The sequence below is a fragment of the Dermacentor andersoni genome, chromosome 4 (genome assembly GCF_023375885.2).
Source record: "Dermacentor andersoni chromosome 4, qqDerAnde1_hic_scaffold, whole genome shotgun sequence".
In the NCBI taxonomy this organism is placed as follows: Eukaryota; Metazoa; Arthropoda; class Arachnida; order Ixodida; family Ixodidae; genus Dermacentor; species Dermacentor andersoni.
In genome coordinates, this window is record NC_092817.1 from 83,539,712 (window position 1) to 83,558,949 (window position 19,238).

At 42.5% G+C, this 19,238-nt stretch overlaps 1 protein-coding gene across 2 annotated transcripts in view; it reads right to left on the reverse strand.

Annotated features, from left to right (window-relative positions):
- Positions 1-474: 474 nt before the first annotated feature.
- Positions 475-19,238, reverse strand: part of RhoGAP15B (RhoGAP_ARAP and RA_ARAPs domain-containing protein RhoGAP15B) — a 34,524-nt gene continuing 15,760 nt past the window's right edge. The window contains exons 9-19 of one of the 2 annotated variants that reach the window (XM_050183354.2): positions 19,061-19,166; positions 16,466-16,655; positions 15,589-15,666; positions 14,174-14,245; positions 9,501-9,615; positions 8,656-8,792; positions 8,447-8,566; positions 6,907-6,989; positions 6,274-6,315; positions 4,157-4,257; positions 475-578 (exon numbers count right to left, since the gene is read on the reverse strand). In XM_050183354.2, the coding sequence (XP_050039311.1) occupies positions 541-578; positions 4,157-4,257; positions 6,274-6,315; positions 6,907-6,989; positions 8,447-8,566; positions 8,656-8,792; positions 9,501-9,615; positions 14,174-14,245; positions 15,589-15,666; positions 16,466-16,655; positions 19,061-19,166 (1,082 nt within the window). In that variant the 3' untranslated portion in view covers positions 475-540. Of the gene's footprint in view, positions 579-726; positions 4,258-6,273; positions 6,316-6,906; positions 6,990-8,446; positions 8,567-8,655; positions 8,793-9,500; positions 9,616-14,173; positions 14,246-15,588; positions 15,667-16,465; positions 16,656-19,060; positions 19,167-19,238 lie in introns of those variants that run through there. The other variant, XM_050183353.2, reaches the window with a different exon arrangement.

The following is a 19,238-nucleotide window of genomic DNA, read 5'->3' on the forward strand; positions in this document are numbered from 1 at the left end:
AGCTTTCAACTCAATGCGAGCTTGAATGGTTTCCATTCCAGGATTGCCTACAAAAGAGCGATTGTCAATGACCGTTTCAAGCATATAGGTTTGCTGGTGGCTAGTTATACATTTTTATTTTCAACTTATTTTCTGCTCAAATGAGTCAGCGCACCATCTGAAGCCCAATTTTAAGAATGTGCACCGACAGAGACTAACCGACAAGAGCTCCAAAATTGTTGGTGAACAGTTAAACTAAAAACCTCAAACTTCAACACACCAAGTGTAGTAAACTTGGACTGATGAATTATGGTACGGATCAGGAAGCTGCACTTACACACCCGACATCAGCAACACAGAAATGTTTATTTTGATGACAGTTTAATGTCAGTTAACTAGTAGTAGCAATTAATAGTCGTATGGTATAGTAGTAATTAGATAACAGTAATTTCAAGTTGGGTAATAATGCTCAATTGCACACGAAAGTTACAATGGTCAATTGTTGCCAACTTCCTTTATTTAACAACAAAAATAAAGCTGGGAAAAATGCAGGGAATATCTTCACTCTGCCCAGAAAATTGGAAATTCCAGATCTGAAACTGACAATAGAAACACATACAAGAAAATAAAAAAAAAAAGAAACCTTGCTTTAAGTGAATTAAGCTACATTTACTTAAAGAGTTGACAGCCGTGATCATATTTCACTGTGTCAAAGTTACCGTCTTCAGCACACACAAACACAGCAAGCCTGGCACAACAAACATTTATTTAAGCCAACGAGTACAACAGGTTCATAAAACAAAACAAAATACTTTGAAAAAGAGAGAGAAACAAGCTTTACACCAGGCACTTGATCCACAGAGAGTAACGTGACGACAGCATGGCACAAATGTTTTATAGTTGCCACTGTAAAACCCTTCAAAAAAATAGTTACTCTACAGTAAATGCACCATTTGGTCATTTGTAAAATATGCACATGCATGTTGGCAGCCATGTGCATATACCAAAGTGGAAAACCACTGCGTATAAAAAGAAAAGTTTTCACAATTTAAAGGAAAAAATAACATAGCTGTATATATATATACATATATTTGTTCGTATAATATCACTTTAACTTCAGTCCATTGGTACTGCCCTGATTACATTTATGTGAACAAACTTACTGCCAAACATTAGTACATATAAATGTAATGAATTGAAAATTTAACGTGTGTGCAATGTAAAAATCATCTGAACAATTTGTCATTTGCAGACTGGCTGCAGCCACATAACAGTTATACAAAGCTGCTCTTTAAAAAATGAATTTGCTTTCAAAACCTGATTTCTTCAAAAAAAAAAAAAAAGCACAGTTAATTAAGTGTTGCAAAACAGATACTTGTGATGGCTTCATACAGCAGCATTCTTATTTGCAGCTTAAGGAAGAAAAATGCGATACTTGTTTCCGTAATATGTTTCATGCAGATGGACAAATTAAATTTATCATATGTTGAAAGTTGATATTTGGTTGTTATTCTGCTACATTGCATAGCAAACTAAAATGGCCATGTACACACTGTGTTGTCATAATTGCGCAAATATAATGGAAGCCCGGATACAATGAGAGGAGAAGCTTCCGACAGCTGGGACAAAAAAAAAAAATAACAATTTCCCTGGCTCGCACTAGAGTGCCAATACTACATGCTTTATAAAATTATGATGTCTGTAGCCATGCTGGTGTTGAGATTAAAGTCAAGGTGACAGCACTGAAGACTGCTAAAACTGAAATTGTCTCACCAATAAAAACTGCACACTGCAAAAGATCGAGACAGCTGAGTAGGCCACACTAAACACTGCATAAATATCTCACATTCACAACACGTGTACTTGTTCACCACAAAGCACATTGTCTATTGTGCAACAGAGTGAGCAACACAAGCATCAATGCACTGGAGGCAAACGGAGTGAAGTGCACCGAAGACTGACACTACAGAATTCAGGATGCAGGCGGTGTTCACAGTTGGCATGGGTAAAACAATATTGCAACAATGCGCGAGCACGGTAGGCTACCCGACTTCAACCGCATCCCACATCAATGCAATTAGGTTACCGAAATATGTACATTTTGCTTTTTGGTTCCACACAGGACACACCCTAGCATACAGTTCAAAACATGAAACAGGAAACATTCATCATTTCAGGAAGTCTGATACAGTGGGAAAAGACGTATTTGGCAGGATTAGGCTCAAGATTGATTAAATTCAAGAATGCGCACTTCATTTACCATGAATGGCTTTTTCAAAGTGGTACAGCGGTGACTAACCCTCCCCCCTTCCCCCCCTCCCTTTGATCAAAGCAGTACCCTGTAAAACACTTAGCATCAAGCTGGCTTAGCCTTGAGTCCCACTAGAATAAAAATGCAAAAAAAGGAGTAAGACACGTTCGTTGTATAACACATAACTACAATAAAATGGGTTTCCCGAGTACAGCTCCACACAGTAAACTAAGCTACACGAAACTGCAGACGAGACTCAAGTGAAAACAGTCACACTTATACAGGGTGTTTCAGCTAACTTTAGCCAGAGTTTAAAAACATGCCGATGCACTCTACGACGATGTGACCAAATGCATGTTGCTCACTTTTGTATGTAGTGTGTCACACTATTTTGTGTTTTGCTTAATTAGATAATTAGTCAAGATTAATTAACCAACTTTTGAACCAAAGAAGTTGGGCAAAAAATTCCAATTAGAAAGTTGTAGAGCGCTTTGCAAAACGTTCAATTAAGCAGTTTATCTCTGTCTATTAAGTACTGGTGTTTTACAGCTTATTGTGAATGCCCGCTTAAAAAAAAAAAAAAAACGTGAGATACCCGCTTGCAGGTTGCGATTGCAGCGCTCCCAAACTGTCTGCATACAACATAGAATCGAGCAGGGCATGCTGCTGCTTAAAAGGCGACAGGGCAGTGACGAAGGCATTGGCTGTGCAATTTACGCCAGCGATGTGCTTCCCTCGCGGTGGTTCATGATAGCGATATGCAGAAGCAGCGGCAGCATACCTGGCTAAATGCTATGTTTGTTCGTGCGTAGAATGTTTGGGAGCAGTGCAATCAGGACGTGCAAGTGGGCGTGTCACGTGGTGTTTCTTATTGTATTTTGTGGCAGTAAGCTGAAAAACACTATAATACTTAATAGATAGAAAGACAGAAACTGTTTATTCGGAAGTTTTGCAAAGCGCTCTGCAATTATTTAATTGGAATGTTTTTCCTAGCTTCGCTGCCTCAAAAGTTGGTTAATCTTGACTAATTATCTAATTAAACAAAATACAAAATATAGCGTGACACACTATGTACAAAAGTGAGCAACACGCATTTGGTTGCGTCGTCTTAGAGTGCATCGGCACATTTTTAAACTCTGGCTAAAGTTAGCTGAAACACGCTGCATACGGACACTGCAAGTGTGCGCATATACTTCGCTTCAGCAGCAGAAGATAAAACAGACCGTAAACAACCAGCACCCACAACAGCAACAGTGGCAGCTGGAAAGAAAGTCTACAGTGCTCTGCAACAGTTTACAGATTGTGCAACTTGTCAGCCAAACCATATTGCCTGCACAATCTGACGCGGTGAATCTTACCAGCCGTTAGACATGCACAACATCTCTTTCTCGCAGCAATGTTTGCTCACATGCTTCAACCAGACAGACTCCCTCTACTGTCACAACCAGACACAAGCTATGCAAGAGACCAAGGTGGCCGTATGAGTCAAAGAGCCAGGGTGCATGCTAACGTGTGTTCAGCTTGCAGTGGCAGGTCGGTTATCACATAAGGCCCATGTTTAAGCAGGACCTTCATCTCAACATGTGGCTCTGTGGTATATGCAAAGCCTAAGTGGTGCACCTCTGAAAGAAGCGAACGAGCAAACACGACAGCAAAAAAGAAGATGGTTGCACACACATAAAGCAGAGTCTGACTATAGATGTGTGACAATGTAGTTCGGACAGTGCTCGCATGTCTGATAGACTTTTGCTGCCAGCAGCACTAGAACTAGTACAATACAAAATGAAAGCAAAGAGATTCAACAAACTCGCACAAGTGACAACTAAAAAAAAGCTGGATGCCACTAAAGGGAAAAGGAACTCATATCCGTCAGGCCCGATCAGGACAGCAGGTCTGGAATTGGCTCAGGAGGAGGGGGGAAAATACCTTTGGGGAACTCGGCATTCAGCATTGCCGCCAGCCACTTCTCAAATTCCTCCTGGGTGGCCAGGCTCACACAGTTGCCAAAAAATGGACGGTCCCTCGTCCTACAAACAAAATTTAATAGGGAACCACAACAGTTTAAAAAATGCTGTTAGTCTTTGCACACCGACAGCCAGCAGCACACCTTAAATTCATACACCTCTGCAGTTCACCTTAATGGATGAAAGTGTTGCTCTTTTGACAAAACTAAATTACTGCATTCAATAATGCTCCTTCACAAGTTGTGCTATGAGGAGTTGCTTCAGCAACACTCCTCAAATCCAGCAGTTAAGAAAAGAACACAGCAAGTGATCGATTAGAAAATCCCTGAAGCTTATGGAAGTGCACTGACTGCTTCAGCCTTGTGGCAGCGCTGCTACCCCATCCTACGGAGTTGATAATCTGCAGATCTGGCCGAAATTTTAGAGCATTATTTGGCAAACCAAAGCTTTTCTGACAGTTTTTCATATTCCATGAGTACCAAAGTTGCTACGTGTATTTCCAGCCCTTCCATCTGCCCCTTCATTTTTACAGCTCTACTACATTCACTTGCCATAACTTCGTTTTCACAAAATGTGCTATTCTGCTTTTCTTCCCTGGATAATAAGCTTTACTACGCTTAGGAGGGGCTATACTGTGTACAGTTGCCGACCGTTTATTCGGACCTCACGGGGACTGCGGAAATGTCCGAATAAACAGGTGTCCGAAAAAGCAGATTAAGGGGGAAAAAAAAAAACCTAAATCCCTTATTTCCATACACTTATTCGGGCTCGGCAGTAGGCTTGAAGAAATCGTAAATGCGCCATTGCACGCTCTTCCGTTTACATGCAATCAGATAAGCCTGAATCTCGGAAAGGGTCGTACGGTCACTATAGGCGGCTGAAAGCAGTCACTGCTTGTACATGCTCCGCATGTGATGGCAGCGTAGCACATGGTGTGTCATCTTTCGACTCGGAGTCATTGTCCGGCGGTGCAGCAGAAACCTGACAAATGATCTTGCCGTCATCGAGTTCTGCACATATCAGTACAGCAGTGTCAGCACCTGTGGAACTGTCAAATGAGACGGTGTCCGGAATCGCAATGCTCGGCAGAACATTTTCGGCGTCAGTAGGGAGCGCATCGGAAGGCGACAAATCCTAGGCCTCCCGGAACCTGCTTGACGGCATTCCCCAGCGCAGTCTGCGCGGGCACTGTCGCCGCAGTTAAGACACTTGACGCAACGTTTCCGTATGCCGCGTTGGACCACCGCAACCTTGACATAGCACACAAAGCAAGCATTACCGCGTCGTCACACCGACACCAGTCGCACAAATGAAAAACGTCGCCTACTCGCAGCATCGTGCACGAAGAAACAAACAAATCAGCTGCTGGATTGTGTTGACATGGCTTACTAAGCTGAGACCGGAACTGCTGTAGCAATGGCTGCAGCCATGAACCAGGCAGAAACGATGATCATGAGCGGGGATTTGCAGTAGTGCCACTTCGTGGGGCAGCAAGGAGGCTCCGTTCAAAACAAAAATGGCATTCAGCAAGTCGAACCATGCACCGGTCAGAGTCGGTGCATGGTGCTCTCGATCGAGTTGGCTCAAGGAGTGTCCGAAAAATCCGACGAGAGGTTGCAAGGTGTCCGAACTTTTGGCAGTTGTTATACATTATGGTCTATGGCGAGAATGGCGGTGCCGTGAAGCAGACCGAATAATCGAGCAATTTTGGAGTCCGAAAAATCAGTCTGCGACTGTACCTGTACTCCACTTACTTTGTGCATATTTGGGCTACATGAACAAGGGAGCACGTTGGAAGTATCAAAAGCTGGAACTGTTCCACAAGGATGGGCGGTCTGGGAAATTCTAGTCTAATTACACTACTTTGCTTAAGTGTTGCATACATTATGAAAACATTACTGCAACATGCACACTCACTAATTACATACAGGACCTTTAGCATTCAACAAAAAGAACACTATTTAAAAATGAATGCAACAGTGTTCTTGCAGGGCTGCATTTGAGCACTGTGCAAAGCAAGATATAGTGGCAGGAATGGGGACAAAGTATAAAATAAGATTAGATAAAATTGCTGCTTGCCTCTTTATGTCTCCTTGACGCATAACAAATGTAAAATTCCACCTGCAAAATTCAGATTATGTCAGTGAGATACTGCACAGCCAATCACACTTCAGTATGATACGCTGGATGCCAGAACATACTGAAATAGGTCAATTTAAACTTCAATTCATAGGTGCAGAAGGAAGTTGGCCTCATTGTGAAATGTCCAATCAGTATACTTTTATGTAATTTTACACAAGGAAAGTAAACACTCAAAGATTCTTTGTGCAGGGCATCTCGTTAATTACATATCATAACTACTGTACATTGAAGCACATCAGTCACTCCTATCAAAGTCAACTGCTGAATGTGCAACACGAGTGTTGTGTTGTAGTGGCCAATTGTGATACTGCTAGCTATCGCTCAATGGTAGAAAGATGATGATGACACCTGACACAACAATGAGCAATGCTCATATTTTCGAAGTAACTTTATTTACAGGTAAATTTTATAAACAGGATAAATTTGTAAATTAGAAGCAATTGAAGCAAAATAAGTCCCAAATTTATTAAATAGGGTGTTTGTGACAGGGCCACAAAACTTGGTGGGTATGACAACATGGCAAAAAGGGTATGAGAAATCACTAAATGGAGTTTGAAAAAGTAAACCAACTTGGAAGGCGGGCTCCGCCGTGATTCGCACCCCATGAACCAGAGGACGTCCTCAATGTTCCATTGGTTCACAAGCTGACTAGCCTGCAAGAAGATGCAGTGTTAACTAGAAACATAGTGCAAATTCCCCGAGCACTGACTAACTTTATTCCTGCACATAGTGACAATTTGCATTAACTAGCAATTTGTTTACTAGTTATATCACTAATGCTATCGCATCTGCAAAAACTGCAGCACACCCCCACTGATTTTTTCTTAAGCACGAAAGCTTGGTTATTGAGAAACAGGGTTTATTTTTTTGTAGTAGACTGCTGTAACAGACATTTAAACCAAAGGCTAATTTTCCTGTTACGAAGCTCTCCCCTTTGATGATCTCCACAAAATTCATGCAATATGCATGTCGTGGTTTATGCATAAACTGCCAAAAGATTCGAAACGACGGCACAGTAGAGAAAGAGAACCTATTTCAATGAAAACAAGTTACTCAGGCCAGTATAGTAAATGAAAAATTTTGTGTTAACAAGTGATAAATCTATGAATCATATCATGTTAAGTAATTAAATTTAAAGGACACACTGTAATTATGAAAAAGAAGGCAGTCACTGCTCAAAGTATGTCCACCAGTTAAAAACCTGCCAATAGACCTTTTGCATAATGCCGACAACCCTGTGCATTGGCTTCCCACCTCTACCGTGAAGGACAGACATGCAGGCAAGCGCATGATGTGCATAGTACGTTTGTGGGCCACACACACACTTTGCTAGAGGTCTCACTGAGTTTAGTGTGGCGCACATAGCGTGTTTGCTGCATAACATGGCCCTGCAAATGCTGGTTTGGTTTCGTGAAATGGGACAGGTGGAATATTCTGGCATGCTTCTGTGTTACTGTACACTGTTCAAAATAATTTTTTCAGCAGTTCAAGTAAAAGCACCCAATAACTGAAATGAATTTAACCTATAGGATAACACTAAAGAACAAAAAAAGAAAAAAAAATCTCTGGGACCTCTCTTTGTAACAGCATTTTGTTTATACAACAGCTGTACCTGAAAGTTCATATTAATAAACCTGACTACTATTAAAGTGATTGTAGTTACATCTCCCAAAGCTGCACAGCAGGCTGCAAGGGACTGTAAAGGGCTTTAGATTAATTTCAACCGCCCGGTTACACTACCTCCATCAGAGTAAGATCACAATGTTTGCGTATCGAACCTAGGACCTAGTGATCAATTGGCATTTATGAGAAAAACAAGTAGTACTGAGGGGCACCTCCTTGCTTTGGGACAATACGATTGAGCATCCCTGCCATCTGGAAAACAAGAGAATTAGGTGCAAAGCATATCAAGGTCCATCATACATTGCACTTTTACCGTTCTTGTGCAAACAACACTAATGTGTAGAGAATCACTATTGTTAGGTGGTTCAGTCAGAGAGAGAAAAACTAGAAAACAGCTTATCAGAGGGGACCAACGCAAATGAGCAATAGGTGCTACAACATGAAGAGAGTGCACACGAAAGAGCCATAAAGATAAAGGAGCTCCAACCTTTGAATCTTTGTACTGCGTTATCTTGCCACCCGTAAACTCAAGGACCGATTTCTTGAAGCTCTTCTGACGAGCCTCGGCATAGCGAAGCTCACTGAACACAGACAGTGGCTGACGATTCTGAAACACGACAAAGCCAGTGTTGCCATTAAGAATGAGAACACTTTATTAAACGAAACCACACACTGCGGATAGTATACAGTACTTACCGATACAAGAGGTGCTATTTCATCATAGACGTAGTTGTTTTTGATACAAAGGTAATTGGACTTTGCAAACGATGCATCCCAGTTGGCCCAGCGCACGACGACAGAGAGGACAGGCTCACTGTGATGTAAGGGTCGTTCTGAAAGAATACAGCAATGAGAGCAATGTTCACTAACTTGGAAAGGCAAGGCGAAGCCAACGTACTTTATTGTGTGCATTTTAAGCTTTGCATTATCTGGCAAACTAGGTGACCTGGCATTACGACATACATACAGTTAGTGCTTCTTCACCCAGAGCTGAAGCACTGAGTGGTTGATGTGGTTTAATGCCCCAAAGTAACATAGGGACTCTATGAGTCAGCGCAGTGGAAGGCACCCTATTAATTTTGATTCCCTGTGGTCTAACGTGCAACCAGATGCGGGGTGTCACTACTTGTTTCCGGGTAAGTTGGTTCATACTTCTTGCATTGGAAAAGACGTGAGAACATATAAAGAAATGACCAGACATGAAAACGTCTATGTACCAATGCTTCGTACACAAGCATTTTCATGTTCAAGCACCATCAGAATGAAGTCATCGCTGCTGGTAATGGAACCTGTGACGTCATGCTCAGCAGCAGAAAGCCACCGAGTCAGGTGAGTAACTGAGCAAAGAGAATAGTAGCCATACTGGCAGCCACATTATGAAAACAATGCCTCAGCTCGACTAAGACCAACACAACAAAGCTAAAAATTCAAAATAACTAAAGACAAAGTGCTCTCCAAATTGATATTAAAGTTCACAAACAACCCTAAGAGGTTTATGTGTCGTGCTCCTGTTCCAGAATGGTTTAAATTTGGCTACTAACCCAGATCTTGATCACAGACAACTTCGAAGACAGCCATTTTGTTGACGGGCTCCTTGATATTCAGCTGCTGCATGGTGTGCTTGCATAAAGCACCTGCTGTCATGGCAGGAGAGAGCTGTGGAAATAAGGATGGAATATTCTTATTGTAACATATTGGCACAGGCATCTCCGCTGTGTACTAAATAGAAGGCAACACAAAATAATTTCTGGTTTAATACTTCATTTTTAAGGAATGCACAGAAAACTGCACATACTAGTTACATTGTGGGAAAAAAATTCGTGGAGGTTCACACATGTTTAGTTGTGAGCGATACGAGAAGAAAAAGTTTATTTCGTTTTCAAGGAACAATTACTTGTGATCTGCGAGTTTTAATCAAGTCTATGTAACAGGAAGCTTTCTCATTAAACATTTAGTCCAACTGTACACTTTTATGTGGGAAATGTACATCTAGATACTAGGAAAGCAACTGAGGTGTTTCCTTTCATATTGCTTGAAGGGGTATTTGCTACAGGGTCAAACGATATGGACACAAAATAGAAATTTTACGTTAGGCTAGATTAGACTACCCTTCTGTAACTGTGAACAGTACAAGTCTTACTATCAGCAGAGGCTAAACATGCCAGAAGAATGCAAAAAATAGAAGGCAGGTGGTGATGCTACCAGAAACGTGCGCACCAGTTCTTCATGATCTCATTGATTTAGCAGCTTTCAATTAGCATTGGTTAATGCTTATCAACAATAAAAAAAGAAGGACAGCATCACATTTAATGTTAAGTGACGACACAACCTGCCAACTTTTATCCACTTTCCGTTACGGAAAGGGTATGGACGGGCAAAAATATAAAAAAAGCTAAGCGCTCACTGTCACTACCGCCACTATTTTGACGTGCAAGTTCGAAATGAGGTGCAAATTTTAGCCCTTCAATTTCTTCATTTAATGTAGACCCACTTGAGCGAAAAAAGTGTAAATGAAAAACTGTAGACAAAATATTTTTGTCTAAACTGATTCATACTTTTCTTGGAGCAAGAACATGTTGCCTCACTTTTAATATATCTGTGCAACCGAGCCCATTCTTTAGTTGTCCCAAGGATAACAGCTACCCTTACGCACCCAAGCAATTAAAAACATTTCAGCAGAGACCATTGGAGGACAAGCTTTAAAGTCATGTGATAGCTTCCCGACAGACCTGCTGAGATACGGTGCTGGACACACCGATTGGTAAGCTCTATTGCTTAATCCTATGAGATGTGCGGTTGTTACAATGTCGCACTGCCTCCAGGATGGGGCGGCAGTTCAAACCACATTAAAACCATTGCAAGGGCACTCACTGTGCACTGGTGTCAGCATCTGCTAACCAAAACACTACCTTTGATTACACTATCTCCAAAAGTGGCCCAGCCTCATCACACTGTCTCCGAGACTGGCCCAGTTTACTTGGCCAGACGGCTGTTCCAAGTACAGCAGGGCTTTAAACCAGCACCCAGCAGCGAGGAAAAGCAAATCGTAACCTCCTGTCTGGTAAGCAGAGTGCTAATGCACTGCTCCACATGTAACAGCTGTTCGATAATGCAGCAAGTTAAACCTGCACTATATTTAGTATGTGTATGGTACAAACCCACCTGGTGCATCTTAGTCATTTATAACCTATAAGTTGATTCTACATGTCTATAGATGCCAGCACAGTGGCTGATGCATGTACGCCAGCGTCAACACATGCTGTCTTATAACTAAAATTTTTCTTGTTCAAAAGTGTATCAGCCAAAGATTTGTGCATGCGATACCCCAGTTTCTAGTGAAAATGGCAGGCCCGTCTTAGTCTGCTTGTGCATCACATTGAACAAGTTCACGACATTATTTATGCAAGCATTTTTTTGTTTTACTGTTGGGAATACAGTCGAACCCACTTATAACAATATTGAAATGCCATAAAAATTTCATTGTTATAACCGATAATTGTTATAAACGGGTTGCATGAAAAAATCTAAGTAGGATGATGGAAGAGCTGACGTGAGAAAACTATAATGGTGAGAAGGACAGTGCTCCTTCTCACCACCTTCCTCCATCCAGCTGCTGATTGTGTTCACTCGTTTAACTGCTTCCTGGGTGCTCCGATCGTATGTAACAAGCCACGGCTGTCGCCATTAAAGGATGGCACTGCTATAATGACTGCAAAGAGGGGTCACGGGTAGTAAGCGTTATGTGGGCTGCTTCGAGGCATCGCTTTGGTGGCCCCAGAAGGGGCCTTTTAAAAAATGCGAGAAGGCTGCCATGGCAGCCTGTTAGCTTGAGCAATCAAGAAGAAACACTGAGGTGAGATCACCACAAGCATCTCGCCATGTACTTCTCACTGGCTTGCATGAGAAAACCCTATATCCGTCAGCCTTGCATGCTTTACACGAAGCTTGTTGACATTCTTCTCCAAAGCATCCAGGTGCTCCACGGAAAGTTCCTCATGAAAACGAAGCCCCAGAGGGAGGCACTTAATCATCTGTGGGACCTCCTGTGAGGACAACGTTGAGGCTGCCTGCCTTACCGCGTCATCGCTGTTGTTGTCACTATCGCTATCTGATGCAAGCACGTTCATAGACGATCGCCTCATCGGTTAGAAGGACTTACTGTATTTACTCGATTCTAACGCGCCCTTGATTGTATCGCGCACCCGTTTGAATGTGACCTAATGAAAGAAAAGTCCTTTACAGTACCGCGAACCTCACTCTTTTATACAGAAATACAACTTACTCTCATTTGGAAAAAACAAAGATTTACTCCCAATGCACTAAAGTTGCGATAAATAAAAAAAGTCGCAGTTTCGTGCGAAAGGCAAAGCAACGATTACGTTAGCGAATTAGCAGACAGCCATACAAAAAGTAAGGACAGTAGTTTTATCGGCCGTATAAACTTTTAAACATTCCCTTATTAACTAAATGAACAAGCATGGTGTCACGTGTGCACAAGCAAACATGAACACGTCTCACTCAATGATCGCGGAAATTCTTTAAATGCTGGAGTGAGGAAGTGCGGTGGCAAGAGCAAGGGAATTGACCTTTGTGTGGCCTCTCGCTTCGACGCGAACTAAGCGACGACAACACAGCGCAGTGCGCCTAGCTATGTAGACTCTTGTCTCTGTCGCAGATCACTTTCAAGAAGGGGGCTGCACGGCCACGTCGTACGTAGCAGCCGCCAGTGTAGAACGCCTCTCCTGTCTGCACCAGTCCCGCACGCAAGTTTCGGGAACTCCGAACGCCCGTAAAGCGGCCCGATTTCCGTCCGTCTCCGCTCCGCACACATGATCGTTTTCCTTTCAATTGCGGCATCGTGATGAACTCGGCATGTCTTTGCAGTCGGCACTTCTATGTTGATAGAGCAAACGCAGAAAACAGGAAGGCGGACAGTGGACTGACTAACCTAAGCACACTTACTACAGCGCACAGAGGAAGCTACGGCAGCTAGGCTCGAAGCGCGTACGAGGCGGCCATATTGAAAAGCCGATGGCGATATGGTAATGCAGATTTAAGTTCGTACTAGATTCTAACGCGCACGAAATTTTTGGACCCGCTTTATCTGAAAAAAAGTGTGCATTACATTCGAGTAAATACGGTAGTTTCCAAGTCTGTAGTAGTGCGCTTTCTTTTCACTGGTAATGTTGTGCATTGCCGATGATCAGTGGGCACATCAGCAATCTTCCGTTTTGGCGGCGAGTCAAACGAGGCTGAGAAACCACATGGCCAGGAACGATTTCGACACAACCAACAAAGACGAATGCGAGCGATTAAAGCTGTTTACAGAACTGCGCTAAATGAGGATCCAGCGAGCTATCCGGGAGCAGTGCAGTTGGCACAGTCCATTTGTGTTTAGGAGGGTGGCGCGGTGTAGAGCTATGGGCGCAGCCCATTCGTGCTCGGAGGGGTGGAAGGGGGACAAGAGAGAGATGCGTGGAGAAGGCTGTAAAACGAGCACGCGGAGGCTGTTCGGGCAGTGGGCCATCGTGCAGCGGCCCAAATTTCTCATTATCTTTTTGCTTTTCAAGGGTTTTGCTTTTCACTACCTTTCATCATGGACACCCAGCAGCCAGACTTTACCATTATAACTGATAATGCGGCATTGGGGAATTGTAGTAAGCAGGTTATTTCACCCTGGAAAACGTACAAAAGTTGACGGTACAGCAGCTTGTCATTGTTATAACCGATATATTGTTAAAACTGGTATTGTGATAAGGGAGTTTGACTGTACTATATGTTATCATGAAGTTGTTTAAGCCTTTAGAGAAATTATGCAGGGTGTTAGTAAGTTCTTCCTATAGTATTTGCATTCACAGTGCATATAAGGTTGGCATTTGCAATGCTTATAAATACTGCATTCACAATGTTGAGAGAGAAAGTGTATAAAAACAAACTGTATTTGAGTACAGCAGGACACTGATTGCTCAAGATTCAGAGGGCACAACAGTATCCTGTAATCTATAATCAATGTTTGTTAGGTGCACAATTTAGGGCCAGCCTATACTTTCGTGTACATTATCTTTGGTATTTGGTGCACATTATCTCATATGCAATCTATGTGCATCCAAAGACCTATAATTTTGATTATGATGTGCTCATATAAGTTTTGCATGTGTCAAAGTTAAAGCACACTTATAAATAAATATGTAAATGTGTAGCCACACATACTTACCTTGACATTGATGCAGTGACCCCAATCTTTGCTGTAGACGTACACACCGACTAGAATGTCACCAGCTGGTCTCTGAATGAATTGAAATGAAACAGAGGTGGAAATGTCCAAGATCATTTTGCAGAAATTTTTGACGCAAGTAAACCTTCATTCCTGAGTGCACTGAAGCAGACAAATTCTGATCTTGGAGCAGTCTGCAGAATGGAAATTTTAATTTATAGCATTATTATGATTAACTGTGGGCAACAGTCACAATACCTTACATTTTGCCGCATTAAAGAAGTGTTGATATGAGTCTTGAAGGCATTTGTTATATTTTTGTACTAAGTACTGGTGATGTAACTAGAGGTGCTTTCCAACAGAATATGTAAAGAAGCTAGGGTTAGTGAACACCACAGTGGTTTATTCAAAGGTATTTCCTGGTAATGTAACAGCACCAAGTAGCCCAAACTAAGATATAGCATGTGACTGACCTTGCTTCGCCACTCACTAGGCTCACTAGAATTCTGCGACGTCTGGAATTCACATTGACTGATTCGGTGTAAGCTGCCTGAATAAGCTAAACGCAGTGACATTCATCCTCTCCAGGCTTCTCTTTTTCCAAGTCCTCTCACCACAAGTGCCTTCCCTCACTGCTTGCAGCCTCAGCTTTCCTCTTTTTGGTTGCAGTGATCGCGCTGCGCAGCACTGTGGTTGCTGTGGTATCAGTGAGGGGGCGTATTCTGTAAGTGTACACCTAGTGGACATGCCCATTTCGTCTGCTGCTGAAGTTCCGATTGGCTGGGCTGGTACACATCAGAGGAAGACAGGCGCCCCCAGCCAATCAGCACTTCAGCAGTAGACGAAATGGACATGTTCATTAGGTTGACACTTACAGAATACCGCAACAGGATTTGAGGCCACTGCGATTGTCACTATTGAAGGGCTGTGCATCGTGGTCAACAGCAAGCAGGTACTGTCGTGGCGCGAGCTCGAGTAACATTGAAGAAAAAAAGAAAAGAAGAAGTAGAAGAAGATGAAGAAAAAGCAAAAGGCAAGGTTGGCAGCACGCAGGTACTTGCACACTTGTTTCCGCGAAAACGACACCAGCATAATCACCTGACTGTTCCACCAACAGGGAGGTGCGGAGAAGCCCCGGACCTCTTCACCAGGCCTCTCTCGCCAACTTGGGCAACAAGTGAGGTCTCGGCAGCTTTCGACCCAAAGCTGCCAAAACTGTTCTGGCGCAGCGAGGCACAGTTTTGGTAATTTTTCTGCATTCAGCGCAATTTGGCGCAGCTATTTGAGTCAGTATCAAAACGGTGCAATTGGCGCAGGATTCCCACCCATAGTGAAATAACGAGTGCCATGTAAGTTGCAAAAGCATTATGACCCAGAATATCGATAAAAGAAAAACGACATGACTTCACAATTACCTGAGCAATTTTCGCTTCCCTAAGGAGATCCATGGCTGCCTGAATTCGTTTCTCCTTTTCCATCTCGGCGGCATCCACCTGGCAAGTAAAGGCAGCCCCAACATTGATGAATGTTCCATTTTTAATACACAGTGTGACCTGCCTTCTGAATGACCTACAGGCTCACTACATGAAAGGCCTAAAGACACAGTTAACTGTCACCACTTCAAACTCCTAAAAATAAGTCATTTATTTAATTATCTGAAGTCCAGTAATTATTGTTCAACTTCAAATGCAGAGGGTAGCCAATGTACAACTTTGTGATTTCATCGCATTACTTCACACACAACATCAAGATGTGTGCATGGATGTAGCTACAAGCATTTATTTGAGCAGAAATGCAAATACACATGTGCTTGCGCACAGATGCTGCAATGAAAGCAAAGGGCAACATGGCCAAAACTTTAAATTAAATTAGGGGGTTGAACATCCTTAAACTGTATAGTGGGTTATGAGGGACAGCCTAGTGTAAGGCTGCAGATTAGTTGAGCTACCTGGTCTTATTTTACGTGCACTTAAATCCGAGTACATAGCGTTGTTGCATTTCGACCCCATCAAAACATGGCCGCAGAAGTCAAACATTGAACCCGCAACCAGTAGCAGGACACTAGAGCCAGTGAGTCACTGTGGCAGGTTGGCCAAAGCTTTCACTTTGCATGACATGACATCCAGATTGATGATACATGGTGCAATAATTCACCTGACTGGTACACAGAGGCTTCTGCAGGGTATGAAATAATTGAAGCCAGATAGGCACGAATGTGCAGTGATTAAACAGAAGTTTTAACTTTGCTCGCAAGATGGGAAGCTATGAAAGATTGCCAAAATATAACTGTACCTCAAAGAACCAGGAATAGCCAGAAATGAGGTCAGCGACAACATCCATGGAGGCATTGTTCTCCTCAAAGCTGGAGCTGGTTGACGACTCGTTCTCGAGGTCTCCGACCATCTTGTAAAGCACCGACGGTCCAAACACGGGTGCCAGGTTGAGCACAGGCATGAAATTCTTGTCACTGTGATCACTGATGCTGTAAATAACAAGTTCACAGAACAGCTTATAGCAAGCTAACCATGAAAGCCACTAGCAAATGAAAAGGACACCCGAAGAGCCCAAGAAAGATGCAAAACACGCCAAGACAGAAACCTCAGCTAGTGTTGAACGTACAAACAAAAAGAAGGCAGGAATGTATGTTCAGCATTAACTGATGCACAAATAAAAGAAGCTGGGTTAATTGATTCAATGTTTAGAAATAACAAGAACAAAGGTGGATGGCATGGGTGCGGACTAATCAACTGGTAGTTAGTTCATTCAATTAGAATAAATTGCATGTTGCAAGTACACAAGCTGCAAACAAGCTAAGACAAATGATAAGTGGATGTTGGAATCAGGTGTCTTTGAATAAACTGCAAGGCAGTAGTCAGTGTCTGTGTCATCTACCTTAGTTCTTAAAATCTGTTGTGCCCCTGTGAAGCTCTTATGGTGCCAATCTATTCTAATGCACCAACTAGACCAGAACAGTAATTAAAAGGGGCTCTAGTAAAGCACTGCAAAGATGAACATCAATGCCAGTAGCATTTTAGCACAAACACCATTTACACTGTCAAGAAAGCCAGTGAGCTGCTCAAAACGACAGATTTGACACTAAACATTTGATGCAGCACCGATGCAAAAATTACTAAAGAAAAATGTTCACACGATTCTACTTTCAACAACTGCCATGCTCTAGGCATATCATATAATACTGATTCCACATCGCTAACACATCTGTAGAACTACATTCTTTTTACCAGTTTGTTGCATGCCTGTGTCTTACAGAACATTGTGGCTATGGGTGACCCCAGCAAGACACCAACGGCTTGCTTACAAAATGTAGTGAAGTGCCATAATGATGCACATGGTGTGTGAGAAAAATGATCAGCAGTGTTTCAGAGGTGGTAGAGAAGCTGGTAGAGATTTGCATTACACTTTGGATTCACATGGGGGCCCAAAATGTTTCTTTGGAATCAGTGCTTTCCAGAAAACTCAGTTGTGAATTCCTTGCACAAAACACTGGCCAACTACTTCAACCTTCTTTTACAGTCTCTCTCTCTCTCTCACACGTACTCGCACACACACAAACACAGACATGCACTAAATAAAAGCATAAAGTGAATGTCCAATCATCAGTGAAAAATATAACCTCACAGCTACACTACTCTTTGTCCAAATTTCGTTGGCACGACCAGAGAGAGACAAGATAAAAATATTTTCCAATTACTCTGCTCCAGGGAAGTTCTGAACAGCTGCACATTACTTTTCACCCCTTTCAAGACTTCCTTTCATTTCATTACTCATAGTATATCAGAAGCTCAACCACTCAGCCACAGCAGTACCTAGTTTCTTCCTAGTGTTTCTTTTATTATTTAGCAGGAATTTCTCAATGAGCTTATAAACTCACAGTTGGATTCCCATGGGGGCCAAACTCACAGGGTGTTCTGATGCTCTAACATACCCCCTTGCTACGCCCTTGCTCAGACAGAACAAGTCATGCTCCTAATTACATGCTGTCACAACCTTCCTCAACCCTTTTTATTTGCCCTAATCTGCAACTTTGGATTAGATTTATCGCTATTTAGTTTCCTTCTTTTCAACATGACTCTGCTCAATGTGGCTTCCATTGGTGAGCTGGCACAGACTGTTCACGTCATTTAAACATGACTAATAGCTGTTTTTGACATACAAATGTCATTGTCAGGCCACTCAAAAGACAGGAAACGTTAAAAACTGTCAAAGAAAATAACACACCACCTTTAAGGCAACGACTAAGCACTCTGTGCTTATGTGTGGAGATATATAAAGTCTAGCTCAGATTATTATCGTGGAATGATTTAATGACTGGGAAGGAACAGCATTCTTAGTTGTTCAGTTTCAGGGCTACAACCAACTTTACAAGATTTTACCTGACTAGCACTGGATGTGTTAGACCTATGGATGACGCCATTCCTGGCCATCTGCGAAGACAGTGTTCTTGGCTCTGTGCGATGAATGATGTCATTTGTAGGTGCCAACGTGTCCAGTGTTAGTCACATGACATGTGAAAGTGATCGTATCCCTGGTAGTGAGCAGCTGAGAATGCCCCCTCAGGTTTCATTCTTGGGGAGTGCACACACAAATGAAACACAAGACAGGACAAACGTTGACTGAAATTTTTTATATTTCAGTTGTTAGACCAGCATTTGTCCTGTTTTCTTTCTGGTGCTTCGTTTCTGTGTGCACTACCCAAGAATGGATAGATTCCAACTCGCCCGCTTTTCAATCCTTCCCCAGGTTTAGCTGACATATTCACAGGCTTACATGGCACATCCAAGAAGTCGTCACAAGACACCTTTAAAGAGATCTGTGGCAACTGGACATTTCGATCTGCACTGGCTTAGCAGTAAGATTTGAACTGACCTCTTGAGATGGCTGGCTAACTTCTTCAGCAGCAAATAGTTCACTGTTGGGAGCTCACTCAACAGGTTTTTTACCATCTTCTTCCTTTCGTCTGGATTTTGACACTCTGAAAACGAGACAGAAAATGTTAGATGCAATCACCATTTGGCAGTCAATGGAAACTTACAAGCCAGGATAT